This window comes from Armigeres subalbatus, chromosome 2, assembly GCF_024139115.2.
Source record: "Armigeres subalbatus isolate Guangzhou_Male chromosome 2, GZ_Asu_2, whole genome shotgun sequence".
Lineage (NCBI taxonomy): Eukaryota > Metazoa > Arthropoda > Insecta > Diptera > Culicidae > Armigeres > Armigeres subalbatus.
Window position 1 is genome coordinate 323,355,089 of NC_085140.1, and position 24,353 is coordinate 323,379,441.

The 24,353-nt window shown below is 39.3% G+C and overlaps 1 protein-coding gene across 1 annotated transcript; it reads right to left on the reverse strand.

Moving 5' to 3' along the window:
• Window positions 1-98: 98 nt before the first annotated feature.
• On the reverse strand, window positions 99-20,243 carry LOC134212693 (alpha-aminoadipic semialdehyde synthase, mitochondrial). The gene is made up of 6 exons (XM_062690769.1): window positions 20,037-20,243; window positions 19,477-19,623; window positions 2,715-3,044; window positions 701-2,651; window positions 449-634; window positions 99-383 (listed from the first exon to the last, which is right to left on the reverse strand). Exons 1-6 carry the CDS (start codon window positions 20,097-20,099, stop codon window positions 268-270), a joined length of 2,793 nt encoding a protein of 930 aa, XP_062546753.1. The 5' UTR covers window positions 20,100-20,243; the 3' UTR covers window positions 99-267.
• Between the last annotated feature and the right edge of the window lie 4,110 nt (window positions 20,244-24,353).

Genomic DNA, 24,353 nt, shown 5'->3' on the forward strand with positions numbered 1-24,353 from the left:
GGAGAGATATTCGATTCGCCGTTGGTAGCACCACAACCGCTGCATTAGGCACGGTGTAATGACGACACTGTCGGCTGTGACCAACCAAGAACCAAGTATGCAGTTAGGTACCTCTTTATCTTCTTTATTCGCTATAAGGTTTTCACTTAACTTATTTATAACAACATTCATATTTTCGCACACTTCATACGAAGCACCGGCTCCATACAACAACAGAAAATCAAATTCATTATCGATACTGAGATGTAGGCTATCTAAAAGTTCAAATCATAAGAACTTTGACGTCGTGTTTGCAACCAATCCTTCATTTTCCAATCGCGCCAGCATAGTTCTGTAAATGTCCGAGGCGAACGGTAGTACAACTCCACGTTGTTGAATTTCACCTGAAAATAATCAGAACACAGCATTTTTTTTAGATATAATTCAATATTGCGTAATTCGTCCTTACCATCTAGAATCATCTTCGCAGCGATGGCTGCTGGGAATCCGACAGTAACAGCCATTGCCGAGTGTCCTCCATTGATGGAAGGTTGGCCGTATGCTACGAAGTTAATTCCTCGCTGCTCCCGTCGGCCGTCGCTCCAACGAATACCCACATCATGCCTGAGAACAATCAAGTCGCGTTCTGTTGGCTCTATATATGGATAGATATGGTGTCGAATTAGTTCGGTTCAGGCTGATAAAATATTTTTAAACTAACCAAAAGCAAGTTTGCCCGAGAGATAATGACTCAATGTATCCAAGGGAGTTCCCATTTTAACCACTTTGTTGTCATCCAGTAATCCAAGTTCTTCAATACCATCCATGTTACCCACACGTTCGGCCAACCTGTGTTTCAAGTTTTCGTAGAACATGTCGGCATCTTGCATTCCGAGTAAGTTGATGATTAGCTGCCTCCAGGTTATCTCCGGTCCATGCGGGTGCAACATTGGATGGGGATTGGGGTCAATTAGACCTAGGAGCTGCATTGGTTTGATACTGTCCGAGAAACCCTTGTAACGAATTGTTCCTCGAATGAGAGTGTGCGCCCCTGGGAGGCCATACAAATCTTGGTACTTGGTGGAGTCACGATTAGGGAATCCTTCCAGTGCGAATCCGGGCAGGAAGTCGAGATCACGTGGAGCCGTCATTAGATCACCACCTCCGGAGATTTCTACCACTTGTCCCTTGCTCAGGTATTTGGCAGCAGAAAGTGTGTTCAGAAGAACACCGCGAGGCGACCACGAGAACTTGTATCGCAGGGGATTATCTGAGTATTCTGGTGCAGGTAGCCCACCACAGAAGCTCACGAAGGATTCGACTACTCCACCCTTTTCTTGTACTTCGTGTATGCATTCCAGGGCCAGCAAATGATCGATGCCGGGATCCAAGCCAACTTCGTTCATGAGAGTTACTCCCGCCTCCTTGGCACTTTCATCTAGTGCCTTGATATCGTCGTTCAAATAACTAGCCGTCACCAAATGAGTCCTACCGGCAACGCAGTGTTTCGCAATCAGCCCGTGCAACGAATACGGCAGTAACGAAACCACAACATCACTTTCCTCGCATAAATTCTGCAAATTTGTACTCTCATCTGCAACGTTTATGTAAACCGATTCAATTCCCTGGTAGCGATTAGCTAGCCGGTCGGCTTCTTCCTTGATTTGTGAACCCACTTTGATAATGACATTAGACTCCCGGTGAAGGTACTCCACCAAAGGTGCCGATACGAAGCCAGCTCCAAGAACCAACACTCGCTTCTTTCCAACGCACGATCCTTCAGTTTTATGTCGTGATCGAAAGTTGGCTTCGCGTAGTTCGTTGATGTATTCATATCCGGGAGTAAGCTTTCCATTACTGCATATGATGGCCCCTTCAACGGGCTGGCAGAAATTGTGTGATTCAAGAGGTTTAGATGCGTCACTTTGCAATATATCCAAAGCATACGGATACAGCAGATCTCCGAAGAAGTCGGTGGATTCTCTTGGCAGTTGAGTGGGCATATTATCAATCGAACATACTAATACGCCCGGTCCTTTGAAGCTCTTTTGATCTTTATTGCGATCAGCATCGTACAAACAGAATGGCGTATCGATTGTGGTGCACTCGTTCATAAATTCAATGGAACCACCGGGATCAGCGGAGATATCACAGATGGCCAGCATGCGATGTGGTAGTGCAGGAGCACCCCGACTGGTTGGTAACCATGGAGTGTTCGCAGGCCTAAGAAGATTCTTTGCATCAGGAATGGTAATAAGTTTTGGTGCTCCGACAGCCCAGTAGATGCCATTCACGATAACTGAGGCGTAAGGTGCAATGTTTGTACTAAACGTTGAAATATATCGCTCGGGGTACTGATCGTATTCAACGGCGTCGAATCCGCCACCGTCGCGTCGTTCCAGATGATCGGATCGACTCACTTCACATGCGTATAGCTTGTTCTGACTGCCATGTTCTGAAACCTTGCGCAAACTTTCCGGCGGTACATACTCAATGGGTAGCTCTTGGAAGACTTCTTGTGCCCCTTGCGAGACGTTTCCAGATCCGGTGAAGATGAACGTCAACGGTCCAATTGATTTGGGCATCATGCCAAGTGCGATTTCATATCCACAATCCCGAACTGCTTGTCGAGCCATTGATGAATTACGGTAGTTATGCGCTGGTCCTACGTGCTAAAAAGAAACAGATGATTTGTGTTGCTGGTTATATAATACCTAAGATCTAGAAAACAATACCATGAAAGGTGTGTGGTGGCCCAGGGCCAACAATCGCAGGCCGAGTCCATGTAGAATATTAACCATACCAGCTACTCCGGCGTATTTGCCGAACGCTACCAATCGCTGCCCATTTCGGTCCATCAACTTCTCGTAGTCGACGAGGCGAATATTTTTCTCCAGACAGGCATCCAGGAGGGGCATATTGGATTCCTGTGCCTTTATAGTATGCGAGAAGAAGCAGTAGGTCTTCTGTGGTATGAGTGCGTCCACGGGGACCTGCTTAACGCCAAAGATGACGGAAGCTTCGCTGATATCTTCTTGGACAGTGGCGCCAGCGTTAAGATAAGCCTGCAATCAGAACAGAAACTTCGTCAATTGTCGACCTTGTTTTTTCCGTTGTTCGTAAATCTCTGTTATCATGCCTGTCATTTGCGAAATGTAATCTAGTTGATATTATTGCTTTATGGACTGTTCATTACTTCAGGGTACGGATATTGGCGTCACAACAGTCACACCTCCAGGCGAAATCATTTAACTAGGCTTGTAAACATTTTCTAAGTGAGCAATCAAGACGAAACGCAGCTATTGAAAAAATGCAAATGAAAAAATTTACCTATATTTGGACCATACATCAGTTTACGAACATTTTATTGGTCCGGGTTTGCAAAAATAAACCATAATCAAAAATCCAAATGAGTTCGCTTATCGCAGTTGCTCTCAACATGCCATACATACGGCTGTACACGATACAGTCCATTCATCTGTCCACATTGTTAAAAAAAGCGCGTACTGCTCGGTAACTGTAGCTTATTTTCCGTGTTTTTATTTTTGCAAAACTGTGCACAATCTGAGGGCTGTTGACAAGCGCCTCAAATCAGTTGATAAGTGGGTTATTCAGAGATAACGTGTCTTATGAGGTGAGTGGCGATGATTGGGTTTGTTCAAATGATCAATACTCCAAGGAAGTAAGTTGATAAATTTATAAATCCATTATTAATAAATGACAGTAATTTGAGCTATGTGGATTAGTACAGTTGTTTTGCTGTGGATATCTCTTGAGATAATATACAACTAATCCGAAAATCGTCCTTCTTGGCAATTACGTGCATTTTTACGAAGAATAATCGTTTTTCTCTAAGAACAAAATTTGGCAGAATCAATTGAAATCGGTGTCAATAAATTGCAATAGATATTGATTACCTCTACAATATTTGAAAAATCACTCAAATAAAAAAAAAATACAATAGATTTAAAATTCTAATATAGTTGCTTCTAATCTAGGAAGTAAAGGATTTCACCAAAATGAGATGGACACGCGGTGTCTTCAACAAAGTAGTAGCAAATACTATTTACGAGCAACTTTGCTGAACATGCCGAGGCTTTATCTCTTTTATATAACAAACTTAATACGTTTTATGGCAAAACCCCTGTTTAATCATATTATTAATTCTCACTCTTGCCAATGGTTTTTCATATTTTTCGTCTTTTTTACAAGCAAGCAAAAACACATGTTTTTGCTGAACATTGTAACATTCCATCTCACATACAACAAAAGCTATCTCATAAATTATCCATATTTTAGAGGTATTTCCACTTGTAATTACTCCCTTAATTGCAAAAGCTCGCAAGTTTCTATTACAAACAACTTTGACGAGGAAGTCGAGTTTCTATCTTTTTATATAACAAACTTAACACGTTTTATGTGGAAACCTCCTTTAAATCATTCTTCTAACTATAAATAAGTCAAATAGTCACATTTTTCGTCTCTTCAACAAAGTTTTTAAACAAACTACTAAATGAGCAATGAATTCGAGACGCTAAACGGTTGAAAAAATTTATTTCGACAAGCAGTGTTAAAAATCGGCGAATCACAGCACTCGTCGGAGGAAGCCTTTTAAAAAATGTATTCGCATAGATGGCGTCTATCGCGTTTCAGCAGCAAATCATCAAGTGGCTGACGTTGGCAGGTATGCAGAATGATCATGCGATCATATAAAATTTATTCTACGTTGTGCGGCCGATAAATAAACTAAGTTGTGCGCGTTTGGTCGTATTTACGGTATGCACATTAGAAAGGAAAGTGAGTAAAATATTCTTAATGTCCATAATTATATTCCATCTTATTGATCGCTTCGCTTAGCGAAGTGAATCAAGATAAATTGTTCTTTGTATCTAACACAATGTCCTTTCCCAAGACAATCGTGGAGATGCAGAGGTATACTCGGTCTCTAGTAGCAACAAGAGGACTAACAATTCTTCCCGTCTTATATGACCGTAAAGACGTTAAGACACTAGGTGTAGCGTGACACATTCGATGGCAACTTGCTAATTGGCAGACATCATAGAGGCCGCCCTGTTGGAGCTAAAACAAATTTGATTGTTTTCCCATTTCCTCCAAATTTCTTGTAATCGTGTTGACAGAATATAAAACATGTAAATATAATGTGAAAAAACGTACCGCCATCGGGGGTGACAATGGGTCTGGGGGGTGAGAATGGGTCATCGCTCTCACCGGCAGTCTGGAGGTCGTAGAGCAAAAAATCGTTCAAAAAGGTCTCTTATATTTTAGTCTTCTTGCCCTCAGATACATTCAATCTATTCTACAAGGATTCTAAGAACTTGAAACAGTGACACATTCTCAACCCCATTTGACCCATTGTCACCCCCGGCGACGGTAATGAGAAAACAGACAGAAGTGGAGTCAAAATAATACTTTAGCGAGATAAATTGAATGCATTACAAGACAAGTTATCTTCTATATAACGTCTCTCGATATAGCGTACATTCCCCCCCGATATAACGTACACTTTGAACAATAATTTTAATTTGGGTAGTTATTCCGAAATAATTTAACAAATTGTCTTGAACATTCAGAGTCTAAATTTATCACCTAGAGGCATTGTCGTTACTGAATTCTACCGTGGCATTGGAGAATATTGAGTTAATGAGATTGTAAGCATGTCCTACGTCGGACGAATGTCTTGTCGATATTGAGCAAAAGTTCTGTGAAAGTCAGATCTAATGTCGGGTTGTTTTCAGGTTAATTCAGCCAATATCTATTGGTATTAAAGATCTAAGCTCGAAATGTGTACTGTGTATGTGTAAAAAAACCTAAAGGAATTTTCTAAAAAAAATTAAAAAGAATTCTGAAGGAATATAAAAAAAGCTTCCAATGGAATTTTAAGAGGAATTTCAAAAGGAATTCCTTAAGGATCCCGGAGGAATTCCGGCACGCATTTTCGAAGCAATTCCTAAAGGATTTTATGAAAAAAAAAATCTAAATAGAATTTCTGCATAAATATTTACCTATTAACCTTCCTAGAGTACGAGATTTCTCTTGTTTCGGACAGCAGAAAGATCGCGCGATTGGCTGAAATATTGTGTTCTACATTGCGAGGCCGGTAATAAAAATCAGTTCAGTGCGAGATTTCTCTTGTTTCGGACAGCAGAACGATCGCGCGAGCGGTCGAAATATTGTGTTCTGCATTGCGCGGCCGGTAATAAAAATCAATTCAGTACGAAATTTCTCTTGGTTCGGACAACAGAAAGATCGTGCGATCGGCCGAAATATTGTGTTCTGCCATGCGAGGACGGTAATAAAAATCAGTTCAGTGCGAGATTTCTCTTGTTTCGGACAGCAGAACGATCGCGCGTGCGAGTGCGAGATTTCTTTTATATATATATTTCTTTAGTAGAGAGGATTCAGCCCTTGGCTGGTTCTCGTCAGAGATTTCTCTTGGTTCGGACAGCAGAACGATCGCGTGATCTGCCGAAATATTGTGTTCTGCATTGCGCGGCCGGTAATAAAAATCAGTGCAATGCGTTATTTTTCTTGTTTCGGACAGCAGAACGATCGCGTGATCTGTCGAAATATTGTGTTCTGCATTGCGCGGACGGTAATAAAGTTAATCATTTCAGTGCGTGATTTCTCGTGTTTCAGATTCTCCAGTAATCAGAGCGATCGTCCGGTCGTCGAAATTAAGTTTTGCTTTGTGCGGAAAGCAAAACGATCGGCTGGTCACCGAAATTTTGTTCTGCTTTGTGCCAGTGAATAGCAGAACTATCGCGCGATCATCCGAAATATTGTGTTCTGCATTGCGCGGCCGGTAATAAGAGTAGCCATCGAACAAGTAAGAGCAGTGCGTGTTTTAGTTGTCGGGAAAGAAATAAAATATCTATCTTGTGTTCGGTGGCTCATGCGCATGTCGCGCGCGGTCGAAAAAAGCGCGTTCTTCAATAGTTTGCTATAGCCATATTGAGTACAGAGTGCTGCGCTTCCGTGCGGTCGTCCAAAACGCGAATCTCCTCAGTTTTCACCACCGGGTGTGCATGTTTTACCTTTTAACTCGAGTTAGTGTTATTTCCCATCCCATAGATCGTATCGCTTACCAAAGTGAATACAGATAAATTATCCTTTGTAACTAAAACGATATCCTATCCCAAGACAATCGTGGAGATGCAGAGGTAAAATCGGTCTCTAGTAGCAACGAGAGTCGGACTAACAATCCTTCCATTCCTATATGACCGTAAGGACGTAGCTGGCTCCCGTATATTTGAGCTCCCGAAACGTGTACATTGAGAATGGGTAGCTAATCCCAAGCCCCATTCATTGTGTTCTCTGTATAATTTCGCAAGTTCAGTCCATCACGGAGTAGCAACTACGAATTGTGCGGTATAATGCTCATGCTCATGCAAATATTTACCTATGTGCTTTGGGGTTTATTTCGACCCAAGCACACCCAAAACAACGCTGTAACTTTGTAACGCAACGAGATAAAAATCTGCAAAATTCTGACTTTTTCTAACTTTCGGAAACTAAGATTCTCTGAGAACATCTAGAAGAGGAGCCACAAAAAATGACACATTGTGCATTGGGGTCCATTTGGATCCAAGATTTCATCACGATCCAATTCCAAAAGTTCGTCCCAGAGTTTCGCGATTGTTTCGTAATAATCTATCTTGGTGAATGAATGTAATCAATAATGAAAATCTTCTGTAACATCCAAATACTTCAGAAACGGTCCTCCCACACGGTGTGTTTGTCCGAAGAGGCTTTTTTTTCAAAAAATCAGTATCTCTAAAATACACACTACACGAAAGTATAGGTTTTCCTCTTTCACGAAGGTCCATTTTTAAAATGTTCTATCGGGGGTCATTTTTCCATACATTTTTTGGAGGGTTAAATCGGCTATCATTTGAGATTTATATGGATTTTGCACCCAAAATAGTGAAAAAAATAAAAATTGTTCTAGATCCCCCAATAGAACATTTTAGTTTACCCACTATATGAAAGAGGAGAGACTATACTTTCGCGTGTTGGGTATTTCAGAGATACTGATTTTTGAAAAATAATATCTCCCCATAGAGACACCGTGCCCAAAGATCCGGAAAATCCGTAAAAGTGGAACATTCGTAAAAATGATCAATTCCAAAAGTTCGCCTCAGAGCTTCGCGATTGTTTCATAACCATCCATTCTGGTCAATTGAGGGTGCAATCAATAGTGGGAGTCTCAAAATGTCCCAAAAACAATCCTTCGGAAGATCCGGAACATCCGTAAAATGTCCGATTTTTCGTTACCATCCATCCTGGCACATTATGCGTGCAATCAATAGTGAAAGTCTTCTGCAACCCCCAAATGCTCCCTAAATGGTTCTCCAGAAGATCCCGAACATCCGTAAAAGAGGCATATTCCAAAAGTTCATCCCAGAGCATCGCATTTCTTCCGCAACCATCCATTCTGGCGAATTGTGGATGCAATCAATAGTGAAAGTCTTCTGTGACCCCCAAATGTCTCAGAAACGGCCCTTCGGAAGATCTGGAACATCCGTAAAAATGGCCAATTCCAAAAGTTCGTCCCAGAGCTTCGCGATTGTTTCGTAATAATCTATCCTGGCGAATTATGAATGTAAACCAAAATGAAAATCTTCTGTGACCTCCAAATGTTCCAGAAACGGTCCTTCGGAAGATCTGAAACATCCGTGAAAATAACCAATTCCAAAACTTCATCCCAGAGCTTCGTAATTGTTTTATGAATGCAATAAATAATGAAAATCTTCTGTGGCCTCCATATGACACAAAAACGGTCATCCCGAAGATCCGGAACATCCGTAAAAAAGCCTATTCCGAAAATTCATCCCAGAGCTTCGTGATTTTTCTCCATCCTGACAAATTGTTGGTGCGATCAATAGTGAAAGTCTTCTTTGACCCACAAATGCTCTCGAAATGACTTTCCGGAAGATCCGGAGCATCCGTTAAAGAGGCCAAATCCAAAAGTTCATCCCAGATTTTTGCGATTTTTTTCGTAACCATCCGTTTAGGCAAATTGTGGGTGCAATCAATAGTGAAAGTCTTCTGTGACCTCCAAATGCTTAAGAAAGATCCGGTACATCCGGTAAAAGTCTCCAATTCCAAAAGCTTATCTCAAAAAAATCGCATTTTTTCGTAACCACACATCCTGGCGAATTGTGTATGCAATCAATAGTTAATGTCTTCTGTGACCCCTTAATGTCCCCAACATGGTACTCCGGAACATCCTCAAAAGAAGCCAATTCCTAAAGGATTTCACGGAGCAACTTCAAATTCCTGGAGCAAATTCCCGGAAGAACTTCAGCAGGAATTCCCGGAGAAACTTCTGTAGGAATTCCCAGAAGAACTTCCTTTAGAACTTCTGGAGGAATTCCCGGAGGAACTTTTGGAAGAACTTTCGGAGGAGTTCCCAGAGCAACTCGCGGAAGAATCTTCGGAGGAATGTCTTTAGGAACTTTCCGATGAATTACTTGATGAACTTCCGAAGGGATTACCGGAGGAACTCCTGGACCAACTTCCGGAGGAGCGTCTGAAGCTTCGAAGGAATTCCCCGCTATGTATGGTTTCGAAATAAAATGTGGAGTTTTGGGATAAACTTCTGGAATTAATCATTTTAACGGAAGTTCCAAAATTTTCCGGAGAATCATTTTGTAATGGCGATGAAAGAGGACTTTCATTGTCAATAGCAAGCGTAACATGCCATTACCAATGTTTTCTAAAAAAATCGATTGTAATTAATTTTGGTAGGCCATAGAAGACCTTCACTATTGACTCCACTCATAATTCACCGTTATGAATGCTAACAAAAATGCGCAGCTCTAAAAAAAGAAAAGAAAAGTTATGACGAAAATTATACATCGAACCATTTAAAACCCCATATAAGGTTGGTGTCTTAACTAAATGCGAGAAAGGCACCACCAACGCTAGATGGATTAATCTGGGTTTTTACAGATGTTTGTGGTCATTTCGTATTTCGTATTGTGATCATTTCGGGTCACAGAAGACATTCACTATTGGTTGTATAATCAATTCGCTGATTTAAACAGTTTCGAAAATTTCCTTTGAGATGAATTTTTGGAATTTGCCACTTTTACGAATGTTTCGGATTTTCCGGAGGGTCGTTTGTGGTCATCTCAGAATACAATTTATTGCGCACACAATTCGCCCGTATGGATGGTTACGAATAAAATAGCGATGCTCTGGAATGATTTTTTTTAATCGGTCACTTTCACGGCTGGATCTTCCAGAGAACCGTTCGAGAGCATTTGTAGGTCGCAGAAGACTTTCACAATTGATTGCACAGACATTCCGTCGGTATGATTGGTTATGGACAAATCGCGAAACTCTTTTACGTATGCTCTGAATCTTCCGTAAGGCCATTTCGGGGGCATTTGGGGGTCACAGAAGACATTTACTATTGATTGCACCCTCAATTTGCCAGAATGTATTGTTACGAAAATATCGGATGAACTTTTGGAGCTGACAACTTTTACGGATGTTCCAAATCTTCCGAAGAACCGTTTCTGGAACATTTGGAGGTCAAAGAAGACTTTCACTATTGATTGCACCCACAAGTTGCTAGAATAAATAATTACAAAAAAATGCGAAGCTCTGGGATGAATTTTTTGATTTGGCCTTTTTACGGATGTTCCAGATCTTAAGGAGGATCGTTTCTGTAGCATTTGGAGGTCACAGAAGATTTTTAATATTGATACCCATAATTCGCCAGGATAGATTATTTCTAAACGATCTCGAAGTTCTGGGACGAACTTTTGGAATTGGGTATTTTTACGGTTCCAGTGCTTCGGAAGGACCATTTCTGAGACATTTGGAGGTCACAGAGTCACAGATGACATTTACTATTGATTGCACCCACAATTCGCCAGAATTAGTGGTTACGAAAAAATCGCGAAGCTCTGGGATGAACTTTTAGAATTGGCCACTTTTAAGGATGTTCCAAGAAAGGAATGTTAGGATGTTGCCAAGAAATGACGTATAAAAGATAGCGAATACAGTCAGGATCATCAGAGCGCATATTTGCAAGCAATTTTATGTGTCATAACACGAAACTCGAAAATTAGTTGCCAAATTGAGAAGTTCATACAGTACTTTTTTAGTACAGGTTCCCCGAGGACTAGAGAGGTTAATTTGGATGTATCGCCCCATAGTCTTGTTCTAGGAACCTACAGCTTTCGTTTGGTGCCTAAAGATTGAAAATCGGTTGAAATTTGAATTTTTGTGATCGTGATGAAAAATGCATAATTTGTAACTTTTTTCTAATCCAATAGGAAGGTTAATTGAAATTCTTCAGGAATTTCTTTTAAAAAAATCTTACGACCTCCGGAAATTTCTGCAAGAATTCCTTCGGCAATTCCTTGAGGAATATTTAAAAAATTCTCCCAGGAAATCCAAAATAATAGAACAAAGTTCCAAGAAATTCCTTTTTGAAAGAATTCCTGAAGGAACTTCCGTCATTCTTAGATATTTGCAACAATTTCTTTGAGCATTGCTTCAAATTCCTACAGATATTCATTTGAAAACTCCTCCGCAAACAACTTTGAAACTAAATCTAAAAATTAATTTTCAAATTCCTCCGGTTGATGCTTCGAAAATTGAAAGAAGGAATTTAAGTAATCACTTTGGAATTTACCTCAGGAGTTCCTTCGGAATTCAAAACTTCCACCTGGAATTATTTAGGGAATTCTTTAATTCATTAAGAAACACATTTACGAATTGCTTTTGAAATTTCTTCGGGAATACCTTCCGAAACTCCTTCAGAAATACCTGTGAGAAATACTTTGGAAATTCTTTCGGAAATCCCTTCAAAAAATTTTTGGGAGATTATTTCGGAATTCCTTTGAAAATTTCTTTAGGTTTCAAAAATTCTCGTAAGTTTTTTTTTTCAGAAATTGATTTAGACATTTTTATGGATTTTTTTAGGAATCCATTTATTCTTAAGAAATTGAATAAATGAGGAATTTTATTAGAAATTCTTTCAGGAATACATAAAAAAATAGAAACTCCTCCGTGCATTCCTAAGTTTTTGCCTTTCTCGTATACAAAGTATACGTAAAGGCTATAGGATCACTCCAAAACCAAACTTTTGATAGAAGGCTCGGAGACCCATAGTGTTATATACCAATCGACTTAGCTCTACGAATTGAGGTGATGTCTGTATGTGTGTGTGTGTGTGTGTGTGTGTGATGATGATGATGATGATGATGATACTACCATCTATTGTAGCAAGGCACCTGCCGATAGCACTGGCCATACCTGACAAACGATTTGATCATGATTATACTATTGTTTGTATTTCATCAAACTCCTGTATGAAGGGCCAAAAATGGGTGGGGTGGTTCCATAAGCAGAGACACTTATGCGAATCCACGGGATGAATAGAGAATCTCCTTCCAGAAGAAAGTTCGTACATACAATATTATAATTTAGCCCTCGTTTCCCAGATTGACCCAATAGATGGGGAGAAGAGCCCGCCCTCTATCCACGAGATGTTAACAACAGGAAGTTGGCGATTCCACTCTTCCTATCCAAATCGCTTCAATCGGGTGCCCTGATGGTTTTTTTATGGTATATAATCATATAGTTTCAATATAATTTGGTTAAAATATATATAATGGAATTCTCTCACCAAGTTTTAATTCCATGTCCTGGACCTTTCTTCAACGCCAGCTCGTTTTAGTTTAATGCCCGCAGAAATCGAAGACCAATAGCTCTTCAAGAGATGTTCTGGTTTAGATCGGGAAATATGCTTCATTCTGGTTCAAAGATCAAGAAATATGCTTCTTGATTTCTGAAAAGATGAAATAAAAAGACGGATGGCAGTATCATACATAATAACATAATTGTTTTGATTAATATGAATCTGTATTTTTTGAATTATCGTCCAAAAATACGTATTCTAACAAAAAAAAAGTGGAATTAGTTCAGAAATGTATGATTTTTTCCATTTGCTTGAGAAATTACATATGTACACGCACTTTGAAGATTACGGAGATTATGTAGCACTGCTTGCCATTTCCAAACTGAAAGTTTGCCAGTGCGTTGAGTATTACCAACAACTATTGATCTGTGTCGAATAAATTGAAAGATTCGGTGTCAATTTGTTCAAAAACAGTTTTTTGTCGTTTTCTAAAAATTGTGAGAAAATAAATCTGTTCCAAATAACCCAAAAATCAGTTCATATTTTCATATAGCGCAAACGCAAGTTTATAATTAAAAAAAAATCTGAAGGTTCATTGGCACAGTTTTAATACAGTTTTAATATTTCCCACGGAATTTCTTTGCACATAACATGTCGCCGTCCGTTTGATTTTTTTTATAAAACAAATGATAGAAAAAAAGGAAAGGCATTTGAAAAGTATATATACTTCCTGAAAACTAATAGAATATAGTACTTCAAAAAAGGGAGATTTTGTAATACTTTACGAATTCCACATTTCGTATATTAACGGCGCTAATATGAATGCCAGAAGCAGTAAGATTTGCATGATAAAATTCTTCTCCTTTTGATTTCAAATATATTTTTGTCTTCAATCACCGATTCTCAAAGTTTCAGATATGTAGGCGCAATGTCTTGTTGGTTATGCAGCAGGTTGATAGATTTAATTGTTGCCACGCAAGACCTTTTTGTTTCCAACTGATGGAAGACCTGAAACAGCTACCGGATTTGCCGCCAAATTCTGCTATCATCGATACCAAGTCCTCCGTTGAAGGTGACGAAGGTGCTACATGATTCATTACGTGAAAGTTGGTAATCATAAGAAAGAATACTGAAGAGCAAAAAAAAAACAAATTAAAAAAAACACACACACTCTCGAAAAACCAATAAAATAGAGAATAAAAATATGAATAAAAAATGATACTTAAGTGCATTGTGTGTGTTTCTTTGTAGATGCTGCTGCGTTTTCGTTTCCAGTCGGTGAATATGGCAAGGGGGAGTTGCAACTGCTGCATCACTTTTGCTCTCTGCTTCTATGGTACCTCCTGCTCCATTGCCTCTGGCGAATTTAATAAACACATCGTGGTGTGTGTGAGTACAAAAATGTGAGAAACACTTTTTGGTACTTAGCATTATTTGATTTACTCGCCGCGGTTTCAGTCGACGCGGGTTGCGGTCTAGTTGTTTCCTATTGAAAATCGGCTCGATCGGTCATTGCGTTCCAAAGTTATTGAAAAAACATTGTTTTTCTGCCAAGGGTCCCCCCTTCAGAAACAAAAAAAAATAATTTCTCAGATATTGCAGCAATGCATTCAAATGACCGCAAATGCATATGAATTGATGGAAAAAGTAAAATCTATCCCCCTAAAGTGCTATTTCGACCTCTCTTATGTGTTTTTCTTATTTTTTTAATGCGCGAGAAAGGCACCACCAACGCTAGGTGGATTGATCTGGTTTTTTTTTTCATATTTTCTATAGAACATTCGTATAGAAATTCGGAGGTCCTTCAAACATTTCTTGGGAAATTCCTTTAGATTTTTTCCAGAAATACCGTTGGAAAATCCTTTGAGAACTCTTTCTAAAATTCTTTCGATTTTTTTAGGAATTCCTTTAGGAAATAATTTGTAAATTTCTTTAGAAATACGTTTAAGAAATCCTTAACAGAATCATTCCAAAATTCCGTTTGGAATTTCTTCGGAAATCCCTTTAGGAAATCTTCGACTATTCCGTTGAAAATTCTATAAGAAAATCCTTCAAACATGTTGTTGGAAATGCCTTCATAACTTCTTCCCGACATTCCATCGGGAATTAATTCAGGTATACCTTCGGATAGTCTTTTCAGTGCTCCTTCGGAAATGCCTTTAGGAATCCCATCAGAAACTATTCCTTTCTTCAGTACAGTAAAATTCTGCAAGAATTCTTCCAAAAAAATATTGGATAGAATTCAGCTATTTCGTATAGTTTTATTAAAGGGAAGAATTCCTTAAAGAATTTCTGAAGAAATTCTCAAAGGATTTTACGAATAAAAAATTCTGCATTTCTCCAGAATTTCCTTCAGGAACTGCTTCAGGTATTCCTTCGGAAGTTTCGCTAAGATTTATCAAAATTGGCGGAACATAAGTTTTCTCCCTAGATTAAATCCGCAAAAGATCGCAGGACTTCTATAAAAAGTTCGTTTTCGAGGTGAAATGGTACAACTTTTTGTACAAGGCAAAAAGGCAAACAAAATTTCAAAAAAATATTTTGAAACAACCTTCATTCGATAGTTTGGAATGTAACCTAACTTTTGGTGAAGAAAAATCCAAGGTACATTGAAGTTACATATTCGAACACGACGTGTACGGCGCTGGATCTACCCGATTAACCAAGTCCTCAATGATGTATCCGTGCATCGCCAAGGATCCCAGCAGGTCCGATGATCTATGACTCGATATCGACTCATGGATGCAAAAAAAATATTTTCATGGTTTATTGTGAACAGCTTTCTTCATAATGTCCTCGAGCTCAGATCATCACGCCCTGAGCTCAAATTACATTTAAAATCAACCCACCGATCCTCAACGAATCACTGTTTATGGTTACGCCACTGCACAGTGGCTAAAATCGAGTTTTTAGCGCGTTTATTTAATAGTATCTTTATAATGTGATTTAGCGTGATGGCGAAAACACAGAGTTCGTAATTTCTTTACTTTTGGAGATTTATTGATTTTTATGCCAACAAGTTTTGAGCATGTTCGATGTATAAGCAACCAAGCACATGGAGGTGCATTAGTTCATCAACTCATTGAAGGGTGATTGATTTCTACCTTGAATAGTAGGAAATGGTTTTTGATGAAACATTCCTTACATTCGCTTACAACTCTACAGTTCAGGTAATAATTTAAAGTTCATTACTTGTACTTTGTTATGCGTATGAGATTGACTGCCACAATTTGCCCCTTGTCAAATTGTAGTTATATTGAATATGACAAAATCCAATAAAACTGTTATAGCTTTTTTATTTTTAAAGTTTTTAAGTCACAATAGTCACCAAACGGCGTATTTTAATATTATCTAAAACTTTCTAGAACATGCACAAAATGTATAAATTAAAGTGAAAAAGATATGATGAAAAAACACATTTTAAGGGTTTGTCCGCATAAAACGTAAAAAGTCTCCAAAAGTAATGGAATTACGAACTTGGTGTCTTCGGCAAAGTTTTTCAGGAGATCTTTTGCTACAACTTTTATGAAGAATCAAACCTTATATGTTGTGAAGTGGAAAAAATAAATTTTTCATCTCACTTTTAGGGGGATTGATCAGTAAACTGAATACCTCTAAAGAATCGCATAAACTTACTGATAAAATGTCTCGAAGACACCATTGCGCTAAATTGCATAATAAAGATACTATTAATTAAACGCGCTCGAAACACGATTTTAGCCACTGTGCACTGGAATGAATATGATGTTTTGCACGTTTCAATCAAAATAGAATTTATGAATATAAATAGTTCATTCAAGGGAAAGCAGACGATTTAATATTCGTGGCTATTTTTTTTATTTGTTGCAATACAAATACTGCAAACACACTTTTTAGTTTTGGTATGAAGTTTATTCATATTATACGTTATTTTGGTATCATTGATATCGCTCTGGTCCTATTAAATACAAACCACTATTTCATTCTACCAAGGGAGGACTTATTGAACAGTAGAAGCATTGGCATAAATAAGGGGGGGCTAGAGGGGGCTAAGCCCTCCCTAGAAAAATATTAGCCCCCCCTAGGTTTTGAAAAGTCAGTTAGCAGTGATATCAATGCGTCAAGGATCTGGCTATCTCAGTCTCTGGGTTGATCAAAACGGCTATATTTTGAATTGCCCGACGTTTCGGCAGGATGTATTCTGCCTTTTTCAAGGGAAAATTATCAGTCAACCGTTTTTCGTTTTAAAAAATATACAAGAAGCCCAAAAACATGAAACAGACATATCTTTTAAAACGAAAAACGGTTGACTGATAATTTTCCCTTGAAAAAGGCAGAATACATCCTGCCGAAACGTCGGGCAATTCAAAATATAGCCGTTTTGATCAACCCAGAGACTGAGAAAGCCAGATCCTTGATGCAACAATTTTTCCAGTCGTTAATTAATAACAGTGATATCAAATTTTAACATATAGCATAATGAATTACTGAAAAAGTTTGAAGACAAAATTGTTATCACCCATATTCACCTTATCATAACGAAATGAGTGGAAGATAAATGAGCTTGTTTCTCATTTATGAGAAAGATTCCGCTGTGTGTCAGTTAAATTGCACTTGGTGTTAATATTATGAAAAGACAACATCTAATTGATTTGAAAGTATCAAAGTAAGCTTGATATGAAATACAACGGAGAGTCACCAAAATATCAATCAAAACAATAGTGGTACTTCACCAGCAGCCAAAGACATGTGGTCGTCAATCACGGACTGGAGTGACAGTTTTCCAGCAGACTTCCGCTTGCCTAGCATGATAATCTCCACAATTCCCTTCAGCAATCGAGAAAGGTTCTCATCACAATTCGCGAGGAATTACCAACACAATACGAGAAAAATTCTCATTTGAATTTCTGAAGAATTCCTTTCAGAATCATCGAAGGATTCAAACTGGAATCCTAAAGAATTCACACTGGACTCCTTGAGGGATACCCTTGGGAATCTATGGGGGAAACCCTTCATAATCCATGGAGGATTTGTTTCACAATCTCTCGTAAATTTGCTTCTAAATTTGCTTTGGAATTCTTCAATGATTTACTTCAACATCCCTGGAAGATTCCCTTCGGAATCGAAGTTCCTCCCGATGATTTACTTCCGGATCCCTCGACAGATTGCTTTGGAATCCTTCTACAATTTTTTTCTACATCCCTGGAACATTGCCTACGAAAACCCTGGAACATTCATGGAGGATTTCCGACGGAATCTCTGGAATGTTCCCGTTGGAATTTCTGGAGGATTCTCATCGGGAATCCCTGAAATATTTTCGGCGGATTTTCTCGAATATTCCCGTCCGAATCCCTGGAACATTCGTGTTAAAATTCCTGGAATAAACCTGTCGGAATTCCTGAAGGTTGGAGGATCCCTAGAAGATTATCAATGAACACCATGAAACATTTCCGTCGGAATCCCTGCAATATTCCCGTTGGAATTCCTGAAAGATTCCCGTCTCAATACCTGCAAGATTTTCGTCGACATTTCGGAAGGATTTGAAATCCCTGGAACATTCTCTTCGAATTCCCTGGAACATTCCTGTCGGAATCCCTAGTGGATTGACTTCAAAATTCCTGGAGGTTCCCTTCGGTATGCTTAAATAAACGGTAAATCTTTGGAGATTCTCGTCAGAATCCCTGGAACATTTCCGTAACAATTACTAAAGGATTCCCATCTGAATCCTTGGCGGAATGTTGCATTTTTATTTCATTTGAGATTATTTATGAGATATACAAAAAAATCCACTACCTTTGGGAACCTGACGGCGATCCACCACATATTGATAAGAATATTATTTTGAGCTTTTTAGTGGAATGTCTTCACTTGTCATAAGACGAGTTTATACCATCCCATTGAATTCCACCACTTAATTGTATCTTGACAGATACGTATTTCGACCTCAACACTGAAGACGGCCTTACTGTTGAGTGTCGAAATACGTATCTGTCAAGATACAATTAAGTGGTGGAATTCAATGGGATGGTATAAACTCGTCTTATGACAAGCACCACATATTGTCCTTTAAGTGTGCGGGGCCAAACCGAGCGCTACTACATTTAGACGCAATAGCCATACGCAATCAATTTGAGTCGTTGTAAATGTACTATAATTTTTGAAAAGATCCTCAAAATACAGAAAATAGATGAAGGGGCTATAGCCCCCCCTAGACATCGGGGCTAGTTACGCCAATAGTAGAAGCAGAATTATTTAGACACGAACGCAAAAAGTATCAATTTTCAGTTACTGTGTCAATTTTTGTATAAAAAGTCTGCAAATTATGTATCACTCAGCATTAACATAGCTACCACGCACCCCCTTCCCCCGCTCAATTATGTGCGCGCATATCCCTCCGCATTCTTGAGTCCTGCATTACACTACTAGTAAGAACAGGTTATGCCTCAGCCTTGGTGAGAGTTGAAATCATTTAATTTGCAAACACGTGAACTCGTTTGTGCGGACCAAGTGCTGCTTTTTGAAAAAAACCATGTCCCTATCTTGCTACCACGGCTGAATTTATGACACAACAACAACAACAAGCAGCGTGCATTCGTCGTCCGAGACACTTTTATTGGCTATCGCCGATGCTTATGAGGATGGAATGGAAGAAGAAAACATATTATTCTGCCTTATCGCTCCATAATAATGCTGTACTTGAACTGATACAATTGGCCAAAACACTTATCAACAGACGCAGGTCCCCCGCAAGTCTGGAGTGGAAAATTACCGCATGACAAGATGTTGCCGAACGTGACGCTTGACGACGGATTGTATTTATCTAACACGACACTCACCTGCATTGGGTAGGCTCGTCGATTGGACGGTTGAACTATCACCTTAACGCCCTGCTTGATGAGCTTCTTTACGCCAGCTGGACTGAAGGAGGCTCGTCGCTCCCATACTGATTGATCTTCGCGACGAATCGCTATCACTGTGCCCGTCTGTGAAGGTGGTAAACCGCACTTATTAGAAAGTTAATAGTAACACGTGGAATTTTTAATATTTCAAACAAATGGTCTATGTACTTAATGAACAATAATATTCAAAACTACATATTATTTGCTTAACAATTACTTTTTTGTAAACTAATCAAAACTAAATTAATTTATTAAATTTTAAATTTAAATTCCAGCAGACTTTTTTTATGTTAATTCATATAAAAATAATTTCATTTTCGAATTCCGAACATAGAAAAAGGTCAATTGCAAACGTGGCGTTTATTATCTCCTCAAGTTTTTGAACACATCAAATCAACACACTTTTTGTTTATTCTAGCTAAAAATAGTCACTATCTATTTATAATAATTCTATTTTCGGTATAATAAGACTTTCCAAATCTATAAATTCCACTCACATGTTTAGCTCGGGAAAACATCCGAAGGGATGAGTTATCACGGCACCTCAAAATTCGTAACATGTTAACGGTTCAAGTGCTACAGCACAACTGGTACAAATTGCTCACGTCGGATTCGAGAAGATCTCCTGTGTAATACCCTCAGGCAATTGGTTTCGGTGGTTGGCATGGCAGACGACGGGAACTCGCTATCAGCACAGCACAATACTGTGAGGGAAGGTGGAAATACTTGCCAGGACTGAACATTTCTGCTCGAACACTTCAGTTCTGCATGCGCCCCTTCCCTCGTCTCCGTGCTTTCCATCCTTAAAGTTGTTTGCCTTTCGGCGCAGGCAATACGACGAGATAAGGAGATCCAGCCACCCGGTACCTTCGCATATGTACGAAATGCCTGCGAGAGGATGACGCGATGAAGGTTCAGACGGATCTTTCTTATCACTATGAGGCGTGCAGGGCAGCAGCAAATATGTGTGACGATATGAAGCTCACATGCTTGATGCGTTGCTGCGCATTTTTATGGTGCGTTTCAAAAGTTCTTGTCGGTTCGCAATCGCATGAGGAATGCCTTGCACAATGTAACTTCCGAAAGCAGTTTGCGACTCAAGTCTTGAGCAAGAAGGAAGAATTCTGCCAATGAATTAAATTCACTTCCTCCTACTTTTTGAATAGCATTGAGAAAGTTTGTACATGTATTTTAACATTTCCAAGAGCAATTCGATTCTTTTAGAAGGTAGTTATTCGCCTCTTTAATTTTTCTCATCCATTTCTTTAGTTTTTCGTAACATGTACATTTCCACCTACAGTAGTGTAGTCGGTCTGGTCGGGTTCGTCGAATTTCACGACAATTTAATTACTCGAAAACCATCAGCGATAGAGTTTTGACATCTTCAGAAGAAATTATCTACAAGAAAAGATCTATTTTTGGTTTAAGTTACCAAAAGGGTGGCTCATTTGTGACAAATTTTGTGAAATGTTTTTTTTTTATTCTTTCCGCTATTCTACAAAGTTGTAGAGAATTTAAATCTAAACATTTTTGCTTAATTTTATGACAGAATTACTAAATTAAGATAGGGTGGATCCGAAAAAACATCCCCCGTAACGCTGGGTAGACACCTTTGCGTGGTGTGTTACGGTGTAAGATCTACCACGGTCACATTGTCAGCTACAGGCAAATCCTGACCCAACGAATACCTTCCCCAGTATCCAACTCCGTGGTACTTATGAGGGTGTCGCTGAGTCTGGGGCCTCTCGTTAAGTAAGTACTACACCAACACTTCCTTCCCCTCCCAAGTTACGGTGAAGATGGGCGTGGCCAGGAGTAGTAATCCTCATGCTTTTGTGATTTTTATCCAAGATTTAAATCAAGGACCACACCCACCTTGATTTCTGATAGCAATCTGAATAAGTATTTCAAAAGAAAAACATGAGTATCACTAGTGTCCAATCTACGAAGTACACCGTAACTATGCTATGCTATAGGGTGGACCCGAAAAAAATGTTATTAGTTTGAAAACTCAAAATCTCAGAATTCATGGACAATTCAAATCAAGCGTGTGTTGAATCGCCCTAACTCAGCACCTAAAAACTCATGGATGAGTTGATTCATCCATTTGAATCATAAAATAACAGTTTAAGTAATAATTGCCCCCAAAATGATATCAAATGCGAATGTATGATCATATATTTATATAATATATTAATATATTATATAAATATATGTTAATATATTATATTTATATAATTTATATCATATATATATATATATATATATATATATATATATATATATATATATATATATATATATATATATAAATGAGTGAAATGATGCGTTTTAGCATGAAAAACTCAAGCATGTTGCATTCCTTTAAAATCGCAGATGATTTCGTACGCACGGGAGGGCTCGTTGATTGAGATTTATGAGCGATTTTACCAACACTGTTAGTTTCTACTTTCTGCAATTCAAATTAAGGTAAATCACCTCTTTTTAGATGAGATGGTGGTTTTGGCATGTTTTATTCCGTTATCAGTGAGGCCACCAGGCCCGAATTATATACCACAGGCATCTGTTGATCAACACCTGCAGCCGTTGAGTGTTCTCCACTGATACACACCATGTTCCGCTAGCGTATAACACCACAGATTTTACGCTAGAGTTGAAAATTCGTATTTTGGTGCGTTCTTAAACTTGCAAAGGCAGGCCTTGCTTTCTTGAGCCGTGCGCTTATGTCGATCTTGGTACCGCCATCTGACGCCATTTGGCTACCAAGATATTGGAAGCTTTCAACATTCTCCACTGGTTGCCCGGCTACTGTGAAACTGGAAGGGGTCACCGTGTTTACATCCAACGATTTGGTTTTGTTAACGTTGATGACTAAACCTGCCGAAGAGGAGCGCTCGGCAAGGTCGTTGAGCTTACTCTACATATCAGAGCGCCGTTGAGCAAGGAGTGCAACGTCATCAGCCAATTCGAAGTCGTTTAGGTGCTCCATGGTTATAGGCTGCCATAACAGCCCGCGGTTTGGTTCACGGTCAATCGCACCTACCAGAATTTCGTCGATTACGATGATTACAGGGCCCTCCTTAGCCGTGTGGTAAGAAGCGCGGCTACAAAGCAAGACCATGCTGAGGGTGGCTGGGTTCGATTCCCGGTGCCGGTCTAGGCAATTTTCGGATTGGAAATTGTCTCGACTTCCCTGGGCATAAAAGTATCATCGTGTTAGCCTCATGATATACGAATGCAAAAATGGTAACCTGGCTTAGAAACCTCGCAGTTAATAACTGTGGAAGTGCTTAATGAACACTAAGCTGCGAGGCGGCTCTGTCCCAGTGTGGGGACGTAATGCCAATAAGAAGAAGAAGAAGAAGATGATTACAGTAACGGTGATAGAATACATCCTGCCAACCCACACACCAGCTACGACCCGGATAGGGTCGGACAAGACCCCATTGTGCAGCACTGTGCACGAGAAGGTCGCGTACTGTGCCTCGATGAGGCCGATGATTTTCTCAGGACCGCTGGAAAATGCAGGGCTGTTACAACAGTCGCGGATTTCGCGATTTTCGCGTTTTTCGCGAATTTCGCGGATTTGTCGCGGATTTACCCTTCCAGTCGCGAAAATCGCGGTTTCGTCAAACATTGTCGCGAAAATCGCGGATTTTTAACTACACTCTCACGAAAATCGCGATTTCCTCAATTTAATTTTAGGATAAATTCAACATGTCGATTATTTGGGTGTTTGCAAGATCCGGGCGTCAAAGATCCAAACACATGGTATTCGAATAACCTTTCAATAGTCGTATGGATGTTGATTTAAGTGGACACATAGAAAGTCTGTCGAATAGAACTTTTGTGCCACTAATTTCGGAATTACAATTACGATTACTTGCGCTGCTGGTTGACGATAAAGTTGTATCAAACGCATTAATATTCACACATGCAACTGCCGGGACGGAACTGATAGCTGATCGAAGCTGTCTTTATTTATATGTTTTTGATTTATAATATTAGGTTCAACACCAAAGAGGAAAGGATTCAGAAGGATTCCTTTCGCGAGCCAACCTTGGGTCCCGCTTATAGCAAGGTACATATAATAGCAATGTAAATTAAGAGGAAGGCCGGACCAGAAGGGCCGCCTTGTGATCCAACCAAGGGCTTCGCCAGTTATTTTGAATTAAAATTGTCACATTAAAATTATTGTAAGGATAAAATTTGGTAGAGAAAAAACACAAAAACACTAATAAAATAGACTAAAAATGCCATGATAGGGTTCCCACGGTTCCGGCTTCTCCGTGAAGAATAGAATCCTGGGGTTCCTGCCGCTTTGTATGACTCCTTATCCTAGGGTGGTGGGAAAGCGAAATACAACCAAATGAAGCATCTACCGGATATATTTATGTCTTCGCTATTGGATGATGTAGCTTTGAAACAAAAATACTTCCCCCATCCAGCTGGAGACTGCTTTTTCTCCTCGGTGGGTTGTTTTATCACTGGGGGGTGGTACGAGCAAGTGTCTGTCTTTCTCACCAATTACTGGATGACGGTAATTTGAGCCTTAATGATTCCTACTATTGCAGTAATCTCTTTCAAACCATTCAGTATTCGTCCTTTGTTTTATTATGTATTCCAATAACTTTTTATATGTTTTTTTTTCAGTTCCATGTGTTTTTGTTTCATTACCTGTGCTTCAAAATTTCTCGCTGTTCTTATATCCATTGAGAGATTATTCGTGATTACTTAGTTGCAACAAACTGTCTGACTGAACTTGAGCCTTGAGACTCCAAAAGACTCCTACGATGGATAGCACATACGGCGTT